At 54.6% G+C, this 18,333-nt stretch overlaps 3 protein-coding genes across 6 annotated transcripts in view; 2 read left to right on the top strand and 1 right to left on the bottom strand.

The window, feature by feature from the left end:
* PEMT (phosphatidylethanolamine N-methyltransferase) overlaps positions 1 to 1,740 on the top strand; it is a 42,227-nt gene extending 40,487 nt beyond the window's left edge. For all 3 annotated transcript variants that reach the window (XM_030285131.4, XM_030285133.4, XM_030285132.4), the window contains exon 8: positions 357 to 1,740. The gene's annotated coding sequence lies outside the window, so the exon portion shown is untranslated. The remainder of the gene's footprint in view (positions 1 to 356) is intronic.
* Positions 1,741 to 9,814: 8,074 nt separating this feature from the next.
* RASD1 (ras related dexamethasone induced 1) lies at positions 9,815 to 11,792 on the top strand. 2 transcript variants are annotated; one of them, XM_030284717.4, is made up of 2 exons: positions 9,815 to 10,239; positions 10,529 to 10,844. In XM_030284717.4, the coding sequence occupies exons 1-2, from the start codon at positions 9,954 to 9,956 to the stop codon at positions 10,693 to 10,695; spliced, it is 453 nt and encodes a 150-aa protein (XP_030140577.4). In that variant the 5' UTR covers positions 9,815 to 9,953; the 3' UTR covers positions 10,696 to 10,844. The 2 variants fall into 2 exon arrangements, with proteins under 2 accessions (XP_030140577.4, XP_004175010.4); XM_004174962.5 differs by having other exon boundaries at positions 9,822 to 10,239; positions 10,458 to 11,792.
* A 1,363-nt stretch (positions 11,793 to 13,155) lies between these two features.
* MED9 (mediator complex subunit 9) lies at positions 13,156 to 17,415 on the bottom strand. The gene is given in 2 exon segments (NM_001245220.1): positions 13,156 to 13,937; positions 17,261 to 17,415. Coding segments are annotated over 2 exon segments (354 nt in total). The 5' UTR covers positions 17,398 to 17,415; the 3' UTR covers positions 13,156 to 13,720.
* Between the last annotated feature and the right edge of the window lie 918 nt (positions 17,416 to 18,333).

Here is an 18,333-nt window from a genome sequence, read left to right as displayed (position 1 = left end):
GATGGTGGGAGAGGGCATGTGTGCCTGCTCATCCCTCAGGGAAGTCAGGCCTCCCTGCTCCAGCTGCTCCTTGCCTGAGCCAGGGACATTTCTGCCAGTGGGCTCACCCTGAAACCTCAGCCCAGGCTTGTTTGGGGGACCAAAAGCTTCTCCAACAGCACAAGCTCCTGGCCAGGCTCTTTTCCTGGGGGTTCATTGCTGTCTTGGAACCCCCAGTGCATTTGCCTGCTGGTTTTTGGAGAGCTGGGACAGTCCCGTGGCACTGCTGAGGTTTTGGCAGCACTGTGCTGCTGTGACAGAGCTGCTGTGGCACCAGTGAGGTCCCCAATGGACTCGTGTCTCTTTGCCTTTTGCAGGGCACTCTCTGGGGTACCTCGTGCCTCTCCGGTCCCCACACTGTCTGATTTGCCCATTTTCCTGAGATGTATCCTACTAATTAACCCAGCAACCCTTAATGAGCCGACTGAGCTCCCTGCAGCACTGGAAGTGACCAGAGGAACAGCCTGAGCGTGGTGGCAGCTCCTTGCCACAGCCTGTGGGAGATGGAGGTCCCTGTCCCCAGGGCTCTGTCCAGGTCCCTGCAGCTCCCTATGCTCTCCTGGGAGTTCCACAGCATGGGACCTGCCCACCTCTTCTCCCACACGGATTACTGGAGATCTACAGGCAAAAATGAATTCCCTTTGGACTGGAGGGAAAGCAGAGTAATGATGGAAACACAGGGGGCCTTTCATAAGTGGGCTCTGAGCATATGGAAGCACCAGCTCCAGCTGATCCTGAAGATCTTCTGAAGGTGCTGCCGCAGAGCCACGAGAAGCAGACAAAGCTCAGGTCCAGCGATGGAGAGAGCTCAGGAGCCCCTGAGGATTCAAACACAGATGGGGAAGGAACAGGGGGAAACTGCTGTGAGCTGAACAACAGCAAAACCTGCTGCAAACCCAAAAACCAGCCCCTTCTTTTTTTGGGAAAGGAACATCCCCATCCAGAGCTGCATTTCCCACCCGTGCAGAGCCCTGCAGCATCTCCACACTATTGCAGAGGCTCTAAGTGACTGAAAAGCACAGGAGTGAGAATGTGTGACCTAAAGCACATCCCAGTGGCACGGAGAGGTGGCAGCTGTCCTGTGGGGAAGCCCCAGCATGGAGAATATCCAGGGGAAGAGTCAATCCCTGTCTGCACTTCACAGATATCCCACCCCTGGCCGTGCTGGTGCCACAGCCCCTCCTTTTCCCTGGGTCCACATGAGGGTCCTGCTGCCTTTCCCACCACCCAGTGCCTTCCAGCTGTTTTCCACGGTCCTGCAGGGGCAGTGGGAGGGAGGGAGGAGAGGGCAGGGTTTGTTTCTGCCTTCCACACCGTGCAGCAGCCAGGTACGGATGTGCCCCTCCGCCCCCGCCACCAGCCTGTCCCAAAATTGTCCATGCTGAATCCTGCCTTGAACAGAAAGATTCCAGAGGTGGTGCTCCAGCCCCAGGCTCTGTTTTCACAGATTCCCAGAATGGTTTGAGAAATAAAGTGTAAATGAGCAGAGGAGCAGGTGCTGGAGCTGGAGCTGTGCTGCTGCCAGCTCCACTGGAACGTGGCACCACATCTCAGCATCACACTGTCCCCTCCACAGAGTGTTCTCCCTCTTCTCAGTGTCACCTCCATGAAACAGTTCCATTTCCTTTTGCTTTCCCACCTTGTAATTAACCCACCCTCCAGACATTGCTCAGCAGAATTAAAAGTGTTGGTCTCTTTTCAGTCCAGACTCCATTTCCTCCGGAAGGGCTCACAAATGCTGTGTTTGTGTTTCATCACTTCAGAACCATTACACATAGATTTATTTTTTTATTGCCATCTCAACCACCTTCCTCTCAAAGATTTGGGCATAGTATTTTATTTTTAGATAAGTTTCCACATTCCCTTCACAGCTAATGTTTATAGAGGGAGGCTAAACTGGCCCAGTACCCATAGCAACCATCGAGGAGAGGATACATTGCATTATTCAGACAATTTATGTCAGAGTTGCCAGTCCTGGCTCAAAGTCTCTGATGTCAATAAACTTGGATTTGTTGATAAGTGAAATCAGTATTTGCTGAAGAAGCACGTGCTCATACGGGAAGAATTATTCCTAATGAGAGCGCAGCGAGGGCTGTATTTGTGCTGTCTAATTCTGAGGACCATGTGTGCCTTTCCCAGTCCCTTCTGCAAGGCCAGAAGGGACCCCAGTTGTACCATTCCCCTCCCCAGCCAATACCAGACTCCTGGAACGTGTGTCCATCACCATAAACCCCAGTGGTGGAGCTGCTTCCCATCCCATGCCCACAGCACCCTATCAGCACAGGGATTTGGTGCTGTGCTGGGACTGGCTTCACACACTCCTTCCCCCTTGATCTGCCATTTCCAGCACATGGGTTTTTTGGGGGGCTATGCCAGACACACCCCTGGTGTTTGTAGCTCTTCCCACAGCAGCCAGCATGGATTAAACATCTCTGCCTTCACACAAATGGCTCTGGCTGCCATACAGTTGGAGTTTGATGTTTCAGAGGCCCCTGCTCTGTTTAGAAGAGGGAAGGTGAGGAGCTGGAAGTTGATGTTTCAGCCCATCTCATGGGCTCTGAGCCCACCTTTCTCCCTGGGGCAGGGGCAAGCCTTGGCCAGGGCCAGTCCCAGGTGTTGCTGTGCTGCTCTCTGGGGCTGCAGGGAGGGAAACACAGAGACACCATTATTTATGTTGTTTTATGGTATTTAGCAACAATAAATTAGGGGACTCTCCTTGGTTATAAGGAAAAAAAAAAAGTGATTCCTCTCCAATTGCCTAATATTTCCAAGAATTGGAAGTTACACAGGGAGGGGGTGAAACCTTCAGGCTGAGCACGAAGTGCTGGTGCTGTCACAGCTCTTTTCCCTCTTCCCGGCTGCATCTGGGACACATCCTGCATGGATGCAGGGTGGATCTCATGGCCAGGATCAGAACATGAGTCCTGCTGCTTCCAGAGGACAGAGCTGCACTGTGGGACCCCCAGCACCAGCTGGATGCAGCCCCAGCTCTGCAGTGCCACAGGCAGGAGCATCCAGCTCATGCAAAAACATCAAAGACCAAATGGAGTCCCTGGAAATGGGGTCATGGGGCCATTTTCATACCTTCATGCCTTCAAAATCCAGCATGGGGCTTTCTGGGCCCACTGGATCTTGGCAGGGAGGTTGTTTGTGGCCTTGGGAATTGCTTCACGTGATGCCGTGTGCTAACACCGCAGGTAACACTTCCTTTGAAGTTTGGGATATTTCTCCAGAGCAAACACCAGGAAAGGAGAAACTAGTTAAATGTCAACTCCTACGTGGCAGGGACAGCTGGGTCACCCAGGGCATCACTCTGTGCTGCCTCAGCTCTCCCCATCCCATCAGGAAAGCTCTGTGCCCACCCTCATGGAGGATTTCTCCTCATGGTCGCTTGCGTGGCTCCCCCACACCCATCTCCCTTCCATGGAGCTGCACGTGGCAATTCCTCGGGATGAGAGGATCAATAAACACCCCAGCAGTGGGGATGAGGGGGCAGCTCCACGGGATGCTTCATCCAGGAACACTTCAGGAGGTGGAGGCTGCATCCTGTGGTCCTTTCCCTGATGGTGGTGACATCCAGGAGCAGGGACACATTCCCAAAGTCCTTTCTCTCCGTTGTGACCGCCTGTAACCCTGTGCCCCTGTTTGCTTTTGCCAGGGAAGCTGCTCTGCCTTGCCCCAGGGCAGGGATGGCCATCGGCTGGCAAACAAACAGAATAAACACCGTGGCAAACAAGCACAGAAACGAACACGTGGCACAATCAGGGTGGCACATGTGGCACTGGCAGCACTGGGAATTCACCGTTCCCACCCCGCTCCTGGTGCTGAGTCTGCACTCGGGCTGGTTGGGAAGGTGGCAGGAGATGAGGGGCTCAGGGCTCTGGTGAGGGTTCCAAACCCATCCCAACTCTGAGGCAGAACCTTTTTTGCCAGTGGTTGGGATTTGATGTAAAAGCAAAGATGAACTTTGAGGTTTGGGGGCAGTTTGGGCACTGCTTTATTTGGGATCCCTTAATCCAGAGAAGGTGGACAGGGGACGTGACAGAATTTAGATTTATAGGGGAATAAACCAGCCTGTTCTATCCGTGCTGTATAGGGAAAACAATCTGGACTTTAAATGCTCACAAAGCAATGGGGAGAACACTCTGGTGGGAAACTATTCCCATGGGGGAAACCCCCAGTGCTGGAGCCCAAACAAATTCCTAGGGCAGGATGGGGATGCCAGGGCTGAGCTGCATGGGCTCTGCTGGCAGGTCCATGCTCAGGGATCTGGGACACAGGCAGTTCCCAACCCACTGGTGTCCAGGGAATGCTTTGAAATCTCCCCCAGTGCTGAGAGAGCAGCAGCAGCACCCCAAGGCCATTGTCCCCCTGCCCCAGGCATCACCCCCCTCAGGGACAGGGTGGAGAAGGCTCCATCCAAGCCAGCCCAGCCCATTTCCAGCCTCACTCCGGGGGCCCTTACGCACAGAGCCCCCGCCATGAGGCAGAGGACAAGTTACCAGGCTGTTTTCTTTAATTTTCACACTCCAAAGCCACCCCGAGACAGCCCGGTGAGCTGTATCCTCCTTGGATCCTGTTTCAAAGGGGAAAAAAAATGGTAGGAATGTGCTGCTTTTTCCATGTTGCATTTTCTTCGGGAGGAGCTGTTTATGGAGCACAGCTCCTTTCCCAGTCAGGGGCGCAGGAGGGCTCAGAGCCATCAGAGCCCCGGGAAGACGTCAGGGCCAGGCTCTGCCTGCTGGGCTGGGAGCCTCCAGGCTCCTGGATTTGGCCACAGGCTCAGCCTTTGTCCGGATCAACTCTCCAAATCCCCAAATCTCCACCCCTGCTCCGGCCTCAGCCCCTGCAGACCCTCAGGAGCAGATGTGGGAGCTGGCAGGAAACATCTCCGGGCTCCGAGTGCTCAGCACTGCTCCTTCCTCTGCCAGCCCCTGCCTGGCACTGCCCACCCGGCTCCCTGCCTCCTCCTGGGCTCTCATTTCTGTCCTGCCAGCCCTGCCAAGCATCGCTATTTCCATGGGAACCTGCCTGAAATCCACAGCAATGCATCCACTGGGGTCAGCAAGCCTCCCTCTCCCCTGTGCTTCGTATTCCCAGCCCTGCTGGTGCCTCTCTCTGCTTACAGGTGACATTTCCCTCTAATCCCAGAGAAGCTGAAGGAAACTCTGCTCCTTGGAAGGGAGCAGAAGGTGCTGGAGTGGGAGGACACATCCAGGACATGGAAACACCTTTGTTCATGCTGGCGGGTTGTTGCGTGACCTGTGGGCAAAAGGATGGGATGAAAGGAGGTGGGAACTGGGAGCAGAGGATTTCCAGGATGCTCCTGGCTCAGAGCTGCATCGTGCTGAGCACAGGGATGGTGTCTCAAGGGACCTCTTGCCACTCCTTGCCTGGATAACTCCAGGAAATGGGGATTTGGGACATCTCAGGCTTTCAGATTCTCTGTTAATCAAATCCCAAGTGCTAAAAGGAACCAAGAGACATGAAAAGTGTTGCTAAAGAAGCAAGGGGTGGGGGAGGGAAACAAATAAAGCCACCCCCCAGTCCCCAGAGAAGGAGCAGCTTCTGCATCATATCTCATCCGGGAAAAATTATATTTTGGGAATTATGTGCTTCTTCTGAAAAGCCTTAAAGAGATTTAATAAAATGAGACAAGCTAATAATATAGGGAATGAATAGCAACCCTGGATGCTGCATCTTGATTTAATCAGATGCTTTTCCTCAGGGGGACAAGCAAGAACTATAGCTAAAGCCTCCCTTCCCTACCCAGCTGCTCCCCTCTTCCTCTGGCCATTCACTCCCTTTCCAATCCCAGTGGAGCAGCCAGGGCAGGATTTGGGGTCCCACAAGTCCCGTTGCTCAGCAGCAGCTGCTGGGAAATGCACAGCCCATGCTGGTTCTGTGGAAGCAGGATAAGGAGCTGGACACCAGCTTGCAGTACAGCCCCCAGGGAGAGGGGCCCTGGCCAGAGAACAGTCCTGGGGGAGAAAAGCAGGAATTGGGGAGCCAGGACAGCTGGGCTCGGTTCCATGTGCGGGGTTGCTCAGAGCCTGGGAATGCTGTGTGCTGCTGCAGTGGGGCTGAGCCCGTGGTGGGATGTGAAGCATCTGATAAGGAGCTCATGTGGGATGTGCCCCTCTCCGTGGCTGGGACAGCTGCAGGGGTGCATGTGCCAGGTGGGAAGGACACAAATGGCCCTTCCAGTCCTGTTTCACCGCTCAGACCCGCAGGACCCGGCCGTGAACCAGCCCGGCCCCGGGGGGATGATCCTTCCCAGCTCCGCAGCGCGCTCAGAAACCAAACTCATGTTCTGATGTAATTGTCCTTTTCCGAGTATCCCCGCTCGCCTGTGCCTGTGCTGGGCACCTCGGTGCCGCTCCTGCTTCCTGGAACATTTTGCTTCCTACACTTTTGCCGTGTAGTGCTGTGAGCTCTGCCTTGCTGCTGCACAGTTCGTCCCAGCCAGGCCCTGGGGAGCCGCCTGTTCTGTCGTCGGGATGTTTGTGTGACTTTCGTGGAATTTCCTTTCCTCAGCCACTTGCTCACGGACACAGGGTGGGTTTGGCTGGTTGGCAGGTGGCTGGTAAACTGAGGAGGGTGAAAATAGGGAGGGGAACAGCAAAAGCAAGGACTGATCTGTGCTGAAGGTGATTCCATTAAAGGTGTTGCTGGGGTTCGTGCAGAACATCCTGCCTGTGGCTCTGGCTGTGCTGAGCTGCTCATGAAAGGGATTCCATCCTCCAAAACTAGGCAAGGAGCAAAACATCCCACAAATAGCAGGGCCAGACTCTGGCAGCTGTGGGGGAAATGTCCTTTTACTTGCCTCTGCTGAAGCCTTGGGCTATTTGCAGTCAGGTCAGAAATAGGTGATGATTTGTAAAAGAGTCATAACTGTGGGAAGGCTTTGCCTTACAGCGAGGTGGATCCTTTATCATCAATCACTGGCAGCAGCTCCCAGCAAATGGGCTTTGCTCCTACAGATGAGTTTCTAGATGAGCCTGGGAGGACTCAGCTAATGCTGTGTAATGCTCCCTGCTCGGGCTCTGCGTGAGGAGCTGGGCTCTGGGATGGCACAGGCAGTGCTCACCACCTATTCTCTAGGAGCTCCCACCAGCAGCAGTTCTCCTCCACCCACCCCAGGTCCCTGACATCCTGTCCTGGCTGTCAGCAGGTCCCTGCCTCTGGTCCCACTCCACCAAGCCCACAGGATCCCAGTGCACATCTGTCTCCTGGCATGCTCTGCCCAAAGAGCTGTTTAGAAGGAGCAAATAGAATTTTTTTCCTGTCAGCCAGGAGCAGTTTGAAGCAGGCTATTTTTACCTGTTCCTGACTCTATTAATAGTTGTACGGCCAGCAATAAATGCTGATCGAGATATTCGATTTGTCTGTCCTCCAGAGGTTGCCACTTCCTATTCCCCCTGTTGTTTCCCATCAACCGCTTCAATTAAATGATCTTTTTGTTATTTGGGGTGATACATTTGGGCTTTGTGTTCGGCTATTAAACTTCTTTGCTGTCTCACACACAGATGAATAAACACAGGAAACTGTCCCACTTTCTCTCCTCCAAGTGTCCTTGTGCCTCCGGGCAGGATGTTTCCCTGCAGGCAGGGACGGCGCTGTTTGAGTTGCTGCTCCCTTCCAGACAGCCACAGACAGCCACAATCCCTCTGTAAGCCTTCCAAGGGTGTTTAAATTAATATCCGAGGGTGACACCACACTCAGGGGAGATGAGAAGCTCAGCACCATCCATTTCCCAGGTGGTGCTGATGAAAGGCACCGCTCTGCCCCACTCTGTGTGTTCTGGCTGTCCCTGAGGTCCTTCTCTGTGTTACAGGTGAGGTTTCTGCTGCCCTGAACCTTACTGAAGCATCACCTTTTGCTAAGGTTTTTTTTTGGTTTTTTTTGTGAGCTTTTTTTAATATATATTTTTTTAATGTATTATTTTATTTTTATCATCAAACAGGCTGGGTTGGAAGGGACCTTAAAGCTGATCTTGTACCATCTGGTACCACCTTCTCCGAAACAAGATTGCTCCAAATTCTGTCCTACCCGGCCTTGGACACTTCCAGCAATGGGTGCAGCCACTCTGGGCAAACTATTGCAGTGCCTCACCGCCCTCAGAGGGAAGAATTTCTTCCCAATATCCCATTTAATTCTGACATCTGTTAGCATGATGCCATTCCCCCTTGTCCTGTCCCTCCATCCTTTGTCCAAAGTCCCTCTCCAGCTCTCTTGGAGTCCCTTTAGTCACTGGAAGGGGTTCTAAGGTCTCCCCGGAGCCTTTCATTCCCTGGGTTGATAATTCCCAGTTCTCCCAATACGCCACTGCTCCCGTTCCCATTCCCATTCCCATTCCCATTCCCATTCCCATTCCCGTTCCCAATTCCCTTTCCCATTCCCATTCCCATTCCCATTCCCATTCCCATTCCCATTCCCGTTCCCGTTCCCATTCCCATTCCCCTTCCCGGCCCTGCACGCGCTGCCGCCGGCCGGACTCTCGCCTGTCCCCTAGCGGGGAGAACCGGCGCTGCAGCGGCACCGGCACCGGGATCGGGATCGGGACCGGGTCCAGGACCGGGACCGGGACCGGGACCGGGATCAGTACTGGGATCGAGACAGGCACGGGGACCGTGATAGAGACCGGGATCGGGATCGGGATAGGGACCGGAATCGGGATAGGGACCGGGACCGGGATCGGGTTGGGGACCGGGATCGGGATCAGAAGAGGAATCTGGGCCGGAACGAGGGCTGAGGTCGGGGTTAAGGGAAGCCGCCGTCCTAAGAGCTCCGTCAAGGTGTCACCGTGCAGTCCCCAGCCCGCGCTGCAGCCCTCGGTGGGACCGAGACTTCTCTCTGCTCCCGGCCCCGCGCACCGGAGCTGACACCGAAAAGGGTCTTTTCTCCGGTCTTTCGGGCATTTGCACTAGGAAAGTGTAAAACGGAGCAAAACCACGGCAGGGAGTGGTGTGGGAGCCTCTGTACCCCCCGTCCCCGGTTCCCGCAGCTCGGGGTCACCCCATTCCCTGAGACCCCGGAGCCCCGAACCGGCTGCGGGGCGCCGGGAGTCCGCACCGGGCTGAGAACGGGACGGGTACAAAGCCCCGGGACCCCGTGCGGGGATGCAAAGAGACCTGTTCGCAAACGGGACTGTGAAAGGGACCGGGAGTGCGAGCGGGAGTTCGAAGCACCAGAGTTCCAACCGGGCTGCGAACAGCACCGGACTGTAAATCTCCGGGAGCGCAAACCGGGATGGGAACGGGACCTGTCTGTGCACCCCCGGGAGCGCAAACCGGGATGGGAACGGGACCTGTCTGTGCGCCCCCGGGAGCGCAAACCGGGATGGGAACGGGACCTGTCTGTGCACCCCCGGGAGCACAAACCGGGATGGGAACGGGACCTGTCTGTGCCCTCCCGGGAGCGCAAACCGGGATGGGAACGGGACCTGTCTGTGCGCTCCCGGGAGCGAGACCCGGGATGGGAACGGGACCTGTCTGTGCACCCCCGGGAGCGCAAACCGGGATGGGAACGGGACGGGGCTGCGCAGCAGCGGGAGCGCGGACGGAGCTGCGAACGGGACAGGGCTCCAAGCACCCGGAGCCCCAAGCGGGCTGTGAACGGGACCCGGCAGCCGAGCCCCGGGGCTGCGGACGGAGCGGAGCGCGCAGCCCGGAGCCCGGCGGGGGCGCGGGCCGGGCCGGGCGCGGAGCCGGGCGCTGACTCAGCCGCCGCCGCCCCGGGCCGTGACGCGCCGAGGGGCGGTCGCTGCCGGCTCCATATAACTCGGCGGCCGCCGTGCAGAGCTCACACCGACCCTTCCTGGGAGGGAAGAGGGGCTGAGCAGCCGGGCAGGCAGCGCCTTCCTCCTTCTCCTCGTCTCCTTCTCGGCGCAAGCTGCACTTTTGCCGGCGTCAATGAAACTGGCAGCGATGATCAAGAAGATGTGTCCCAGCGAGGCCGAGCTGAGCATCCCCGCCAAGAACTGCTACCGCATGGTCATCCTGGGCTCCTCCAAGGTGGGCAAGACGGCCATCGTCTCGCGCTTCCTCACCGGCCGCTTCGAGGAGCAATACACGCCCACCATCGAGGACTTCCACCGCAAGTTCTACAGCATCCGTGGTGAGGTGTACCAGCTCGACATCCTGGACACCTCGGGCAACCACCCCTTCCCAGCCATGCGCCGCCTCTCCATCCTCACAGGTACTTGTCAGGAGGTCCCTCTGCCAGATTCCTGCTCAGTTTGGGGATGTTTTTGCAGTCCTGGGAGGAGGGAGGTACGATTTTGTGTGTTCAAGTGGCTGGGCAGCTCTTCTTGTTGCTGCCTGGTCCTTCTTTCTCCAAGCCTGTATTTGGCTTAGGAGTGGGTCTCTCTGTGTCCCCATCCCTGCAACCATCTCACGTTCCCTCTTTGTCCCCAGGAGATGTGTTCATCCTCGTGTTCAGCCTGGACAACCGAGACTCCTTTGAGGAGGTGCAGCGCTTGAAGCAGCAAATCCTGGAGACCAAGTCGTGCCTGAAGAACAAAACCAAGGAGAACATCGAGGTGCCCCTGGTCATCTGCGGCAACAAGGGCGACCGGGACTTTTACCGGGAGGTGCAGCCCCGGGAGATCGAGCAGCTGGTGGGAGGGGACCCCAAAAAATGTGCCTACTTTGAGATCTCAGCCAAGAGGAACAGCAGCCTGGACCAGATGTTCCAGGCGCTCTTCGCCATGGCCAAGCTGCCCAGCGAGATGAGCCCCGACCTGCACCGCAAGGTCTCGGTGCAGTACTGCGACATCCTGCACAAGAAGGCTCTGAAAGGCAAAAAGCTGCTGAAGGAGGGGGGCCGGGGCGGCACGGAGGAGGCGTACGGCATCGTGGCCCCCTTCGCCCGGCGGCCCAGCGTGCACAGTGACCTCATGTACATCCGGGAGAAAGCCATCGGCGGCGGGCACGGCAAGGAGAAGGATCGCTGCGTGATCAGCTAGGAGCCCCCCTCGCCACGGGAAAGAAGGAAGGAAGGAGAGAAGGAAAGGAGGGGGGAAAGATGCTCGTTTCCAAATTGACTTTGGGCAGGTGCCCACCCGGGCAGAGAGGGCGTCGTCTCTCCCCCAGCCTCCCTCCTCCCGCTTTCATCGTGTGCCTCCCTGGGGGTGCATTTTGGGAGCGAGGGATGCGAAGGGGGAGACTTTGGAGGGCAGGAGGGGATGTCACTGGGAACAGCCTCCTCCTCTGGGTGAAGAGACAGGAAAGGGTGAGCTGCTGGGCAGCCAGGTGGGAGGATGAGTGTGGAGGGCACAGACCTTGGTGTTTCTTTCCCTCCCAAACCACCCAGCCTCAGGCACTGCCTTCAGGAGGGAGAGCAGGGGCCTGGCCAGCACCTGCCTGGGGCTTTGGGGTTGGTTCTTGAAATTATTTTTTTTTTCCAACTTGAGAAGCTGTGCACGGACTCTGGCTCTGTGTTGTGTGTTCATCTGTGTCTGCAAAACACATGCAGAAGACACTCCTAAGCTGTTGCAAAGACATTGCAGAGTTACAGCCCCGATGGACCAAAAAACTGACTCTTGTTTACATTTGTCTTGTTTGATTTGCAAGATTTGGGGAGGGTGGGGGGAGCGGGAAGGGTTTTACAAAATAAAATAATAGGCACTTTATGTAGGTATTGTTTGTCATTGACATGAACAAAAAAAAAAAATCTTCAAGTGTTTCTACCGTGGGTGAAACTTGATGTTTTATTTTTTCTACAAATTAATAAAATCTTTTTAAAAATTACACCTGTGGGTTTGCCTTTGCTTGCTTTCCCTATCCCCATAGCAAAGCCTGCTCAACAAAAGGCCTGAGCTCTGAGGTGGCACAGCCAGCCTCTCACTCCAGCCCTGTATTGCCCCATTTTCACCGAGTCCCAGTGCAAAGGTTCCCGCCTCTGCAAACCACCAGGGTTTTGCCACACGGGGTAACGAGGGGCCAGGCAGGGATTGCTCACTCCAAGGGGTCACCGAGCCAGCACTCTTTCCTCACTCCACTACGCCGAGTGACGGCACTGCCAGCCCCGTGACACCCGGGCATGGCATGTCACTGCCTGCAGCCACCCAGCAAACTGACATCACTTCATTAGAAAGAGCTGATTGTGTTTCATGCTCTTTGCTGATTAACTAAGCACACTTTAATGATGTCAACACAGACTGATTCATTGGCACCCCAGCTGGGATATTGTTTTTACTCTGCAATATGAGTAAAGGAAGTACTTTGCTCGAAAGGTCACCTTTACATCTGATGGTTTTTAATCTCTTCCCAATAACAAGTTGCAGTAATCATTGCTGGAAGTGAAAGGGAAACAGGATCACTCTTCAAAGAAAGCTCACTTTCAACCTCCACTTCCCCCTCATGCAGCAGTACAAATGTACGTTTAGTACATATTAATGGCAAAAAAAATCATATTGAAGCCACAAAACAACGGTGGGGGAATGAGGCTGCAAAGAAAATGATCTTAAAGCAAACCCTCTCAAATTCACTTGAAACTTGGATTCAAGTTGACAGAGTTAACTTGTTCCTGAACTAAGTGCCAGACATTTCTTTGGCAACAAGTTGCTTCTTCCAGCTCTGCCTATGCCTGATTTCACAGGAACAGCAACTGGCAAAAGAATGGAAAACATCGTCCAGGCATGAGACACAGGAATTTATAGAGCTGGGACAGGCAATGGCTGATGGAAAGGCAATTCAGTAATAAAAAATGTGTACATTGTGCTTTGTTTATCTCGGTGTTCTGCTTTACTCAAGAGTTTACACACTGGCACCTTCCCAAAGAAAGTACTAGTACAGTATCTCAGTGGGGACAGAGAAAATCTCTGAGCTACAGGTGAATTGCAACCATCCCACTGGGCAGAATTACCTGTTCCAGCTGCTCAAATGTTTGTGGTTGTGGGAAGCCCCTGGATGTGGAACTTACCTGTCTTGTTGAGCCTGACTTTAGTATGGAATAACGAAAAGCTTTTATCATTTATGCCCTTTGTTTTGATTCTTGCCCTTCCTCTGTTTTAACAGGGAAAGATTTTGGAGCTGGGCCCAGAATCCCAAGTGCTGCCAACATCCTGCCCCTGCTCTGCCCACACCCACTCAGTGAACACAAGAGGGGCAATTTGGAATTTATAAATCTTTATTTGACTCATCTCAGACACAACCACCAATTGTGTAAAAAGAGAAATGCAGAAGTAATTGAAAGCAATCATTCAGATTCCAACACACAGGGAATGGAAAGTGCACTAGAAACTCTTTCCAGGAGCAGGGCCAAACAGTTCATGCTTCCCTCTTATGTTCCCTTTTGATGTTTGGCCATTTTTAAGTAAAAAAAAAATTGCAGAAATGCCTGCTTTTTCACCAGCAGGTACTTTGACCCTTAGTGAGGAGAAAGCAAAATGTCTCCTGCTTGTTTGAAAGTAAAAAAGAATGAACCCCACCCCGAGAGAAAACAGGAGATGGGATATATAAGTGCACAGTCCTGCAGCAGATCAAGGGAACGTGCTGCTGCCATCGTCCCAGGAGAGCACACGGTGTCCTGGCCCAGTGTCACACACCCATGGTCCACACAGGCACAACTCTGTAACCACAAAACCTAAAGAAAGAAATGTCAGCTTCTGCCACCCAGCTTCTGTTCAGCCTGGACAGGAGGTATCTCAGGACTGGAGAGTGGAGCTGTGTCTTTCCTACTCCTTGGGGATTTCAAACATGCAAAGGCTCTTGTACTTCTGCAGCAGCTCGTTTTTGGTCCGGACCTGCTCCCGCAGGTTCTGCAGCTGCTGCTGCTGCTGCTCTGGGCTCACCCCAATGCCAGGCATGGAGCTGATCAGCTTCCTCATCTCCTGGAACTTGTTCTTGAGCTCATTCAGTACCTGGTGAACATCCTGGCTGTCCTTGTCCATGCTGCAGAGGAGAGAAAATCGAGACACTGTGAATTATGCTATTGAAAACTCTGTAATTTCCAATGCAACCAGGGTTTAAACTGGAATTCACTGGGAAAATTGCTTTTGGTATCTAGCTACACACACCTGATTCATTTATCCCAATAAAATGACACAGATAGATATAGACTGGGTAGCTATGGGGCAGCCTGGTTTCCTGCAGATTTCCAGCACACAATCCAGTCACCTCAGGATGCATTAATCAGGTTAGGAGCTGCTCTGCAGCTTTCAAACATCACCCTGGAGCAGGCTAAATTCTCCCTCTGAACTCCTGTATCTCTCTTTGGGGAAGGTAAGATTGTGTATGTGTTGTGTGTAGTCACCTGGAAAAAAAGATCTCAGTCTCACCCGTGACCTGTTGCTGCTGTAATACAAAAAAATCAATGCAACCAAACAGCTTGACAGCAGAAAACAGAAACTGTTCCCCAAAGTGTCAGAGAGTGTCCAAAGGCAGAGAAAATGGTACTTGGGAGCTTTCAAATGAGTCTCTGGGGATTTATACTTAATAAAAGAGAAGCAGTGGGGTTTTTTGGGCTGGTTTGTGGTGGTTTTTTTAAGAGCATCAGAATTGGCTCCGCAGCCAGCTCTGTGCTTTTCAAGGCTCAGTGTTGTCTGAGGCAGCGTCTGCCCTTGAACCCTCATTAGTATCTGACTCAGCTTTGTTAGCACCAGCAAGAAGTTTTACTGATTCCAGGCAAAAGCAAGTCCCCGCTTCCAGGCTGCCTGTTAATAGGGAGAGCAGGATTCTAATGGTCTTTGAAAAACTGGGAGCCTGTTCAACAGCCAGACCTAAAAATAAATCTGCTTGGCATGACCAGGGCAGAGAGGTGCTCGATTATAACTTTGGGGAATCGTGACATGGCTGAGAGCAAAACTTTTAAGCAGATGGCCGCCGCTTGTTTCAAAAGCCTGTTGGAACAAAATATTCATTATTCCTTTCTAAATAAAACTGCAGCTGGTACTATAATGTCTCCCCATTATGCAGGCACTCAGGGCCAGGTCGGCAGTGGAAAAATACAGAAGCACACACACAACCAACCCCATGGCACATCTGGGGAAGGGTGGGGTGACACTGCCTTTCATCCACCACAGCTGCAGGCTGGCTTTGACAGGGGTGTCCTCCCCACATCCCATCCTCTTCCCTACTCAAAGAGAACTGACAGCTGCCTGTTGCCTGGTTGACCCAAAGGGATAAATATTTCAGGGTTGGTGTTTTTTTTACTCCTGATGGGTAGTTTTCCTGCTGCATCAAGCCACTGAAGTGATTCCCTGTTTGGGAGCATGGAGATGTGGGAGTGGGAAGGTATGGGAAGAGCCTGCAGCTGCAGGATTCAACACAGCATCCAACCACAGCCTGTGCTGATACACTGGGCACAAAACCTGCCTTAAGGCACAGTGCCCTTCACTACACCAGCACAACCCACCATTGGTAGAGCCACACAGCGGGACCTCAGCAGTGATGCTGTTGATTGTACAAGGCTGAAAACATCAGCAGATTCTGTTTAGGAAAACTTTCTCCAGACCCAAACAACAGGAAACAGCACCCATCCTTGAATGTCAGCAAATTTACGCGATACATCCTCGCTCCGGAGCACAGAGTCACCTTGGAGATGTGTCCTCACAGCTGAGTCAGTGTCAGAGCAGCAGGGCTGGGCTCTGCCACTCGAGGCTGTGTTAGAGGACAGCCTGTTTGCCATCTGTCAGGGACAGGAGGCACAACATTGCACCGCTGGCCACCGTGGTGCCACCTTTCTGCCACACTGGTCAGCCCCTACGTTGGCTCAAGCCGCCCAGGAAAGGCCAAACACAAAGCCAAGGGAGGTAGCTGGGCAGCAGGAGTGGGTGGCTTGGTGGGACAGGGCACAAGATATCCCTGGGACTGTCATCTGTGAGTCACTACAACCTGATCAGTGACACATCACAGTCTGGGAGGTCTCAGCCTGTGGCTACTGCCCACTTTGGTGATGTACACGCACACACCTGGCAGGGGATTTAGCCTCACTCTGTGGTCTGCACAGATCAGAGAGAATCAAGGTCAGGGAGCAGCCTGATGGCCTACACCTAGCACAGTGAGGAGACTGAGTGAAATTACAGTGTTTGTGTTCTCATGCCCATTCTGGACTGGTGTGTCAAAGGGATTAATTCCCATGGATTGGGCTGCTTGGGCTGCAGAGCCATTAAGGATGAACCTCCCTCACCTTTCAGACGTGTTTGCTCCAAGTGAAACATCTGCAGGACACAAATCAGCTCCTCAACTGGTACACAGGGAGAGGGCAGAAGGAAATCAATTCATGGTTCCCATGCCCACTGCCTCACCCTGCCCAGGTGAGAGCACAGAGCCTTCCTGGATGGATTTCCATGGCAGAGACATCCCCTTTCTGGGAATTCAGATGAGCATCTCTGGAGGGGTTATCCTGACCCAGAAACACATTAGTTCTCAGGACTCTTGTACCAGCACCTTTCACCTGTACAGTGCTTATTTGAGCTGAGAAGAGAACAGTGTATGTCCCACTGAGGAAGCCATCCCCTTTTTTACAACTTCCCAGAAATGGGCTGCATTCCTGACGCACTGCCTGTACTTCCTGAGGCTGTTATCAGCCAAAGAGCACAGTTCTCTGGAGCAATAACCCAGTGGGCACACAGTGCTCCTGCTCTGGGGTTAGCGGTGGGGCAGTGTACCTGAGCCATGGGAGCACCTGCACTGCTCGGGTGACCCTGACACCACCCAGGCATGGCACCACTCAGAGTGGAGATGCACTTGGGGCTGCGCCAGCTCTCTCCAACACTCTTCCCAGGAACTCCAGCTGAGAGAAAAAGGGCAAAGGAGATGCTGGGAGGATGGAGAGCATCACTTGCAGGGTGACCGCACTGCCCTGCTACCTCTTCAGGGCATCCTGGGGAAGTGAGGGCTGGGAGAGCATCACTTGAGGGAGGGTCCAATAGCTCAGCTCACTGCTCAAGGCATGATGAGGATGCTAAGGATGAAAAAACAACTTAGAGGGAACCCCACTGCCTTCTTCCCATCCAAAGCATCCTGTGGATGCCGGGAGCCGGGTGAGCATCACCAAAGGGGGCGGGCATCCCATTGCCTCACTGCCTATGCAGGGCATCCCCGAGGATGCTGTGGCTGGGAGAACACCACCGGCGAGGGCTCCCCTGAGCCCCGCTCCTCACCAGGCCCCCCGAGAGCTCCGCTGTGAGGCAGCGCCCAGCGGGGCGGTGCGGCCGGGCCGCGGCTGCCGGCGGGGCGGGGCGGGGGCCGGCGGCGGCCGTGCCCGCCGTTACCATTTGATGATGTCGTGGACGAGCGGCAGGAAGGAGAACTCCTCCTGCGCGGGCGGTAGCGGCGGCGGTTTCTGCTCGGCGGGCGGCTCCGGCGGCGGCGGCTCCTCGGCGGCGCGGCCCGCGGGCCCGGACGCCATGGCGGGCCCGGCAGTGACGGAGCGGGGCGGGGCGGGCCCGGCCCGGCTCCGCCTCACGGCCGCGCCGCCCTCACGGAGCTCGGAGCCGGGCTGGGGCCGTGCCCTGCGGCCGCGCTGTGATCCCGCCGACACCGCAGTGATCCCCCTGAAAATTCCTGTGATCCCCGCCGGAGCTCGCAGTGATCACCCCTAAACGCCTCCACAGTGATCCTGCCTGTGCACCCCGCCAGTGATCCCTCCTGAAATCTCCAGTGATCCCTGAGACCCTCAGTGATCCCTCCTAAAACCTCCAGTCATCCCCCAGAGACCCCTGAAACCTCCGGTGATTCCAAAGAGCCCAGTGATCCCTCCTAAAACCTCCAGTGATCTCCCTGAGACCCTCAGTGATCCCCCGAAACTTCCAATGATCCCTCCCAGTGATACCCTCTACGTGTCTCCCCAGTGATCCCACCTGTGCCTCAGTGATCCTCCCTGAAACCTCCAGTGATCACCCTGACACCCCACCAGTGATCGTCCCAATGCCCCCCTATTGCTTCTCCCTACACCTCTCAGAGATCCCCCTGCACCCCTCAGAGATCCCCCTGCACCCCTCAGAGATCCCCCTGCAATCCCCAGGGATCCTCCCCTGACACCCCCACAATGATCCCACCTCCCATCCAAGCCACAGGAGGTGGGGGATTGGAGGAAGCAGAGATTGTGGAATCCCACATCCCAAGGGCAGGGTGAAGAGAAGGGGTGCCAGGAACCATCCAGGTGTCCCAGGAGCCATTCAGGGACTGCTGGAACCACCCAGAGGTCCCATAAAACATCCGTGTGTCCCAGTAACCATCCAGGAATCCCAGGAATCACCCAGTGGTCCCAGGAGCTATCTGTGGCCTCATCGTGGCTCCCAGCCCCTCAGCACACTTGGTGTCCCTCTCTTGCAAGCCAAATCTG

The sequence above is a fragment of the Taeniopygia guttata genome, chromosome 14, assembly GCF_048771995.1.
Source record: "Taeniopygia guttata chromosome 14, bTaeGut7.mat, whole genome shotgun sequence".
Lineage (NCBI taxonomy): Eukaryota > Metazoa > Chordata > Aves > Passeriformes > Estrildidae > Taeniopygia > Taeniopygia guttata.
The sequence above is the reverse complement of the archived record's forward strand: the minus strand, read 5'-3'. Positions and strand labels throughout refer to the sequence as shown.

Bases quoted from the DNA above. Each gene is read 5' to 3' on its own strand.
- RASD1 (XM_004174962.5), top strand. From the start codon at position 9,954: ATGAAACTGGCAGCGATGATCAAGAAGATGTGTCCCAGCGAGGCCGAG. The intron at 10,240-10,457 runs GTACTTGTCAGG...CTTTGTCCCCAG, and splicing joins CCGCCTCTCCATCCTCACAG to GAGATGTGTTCATCCTCGTG.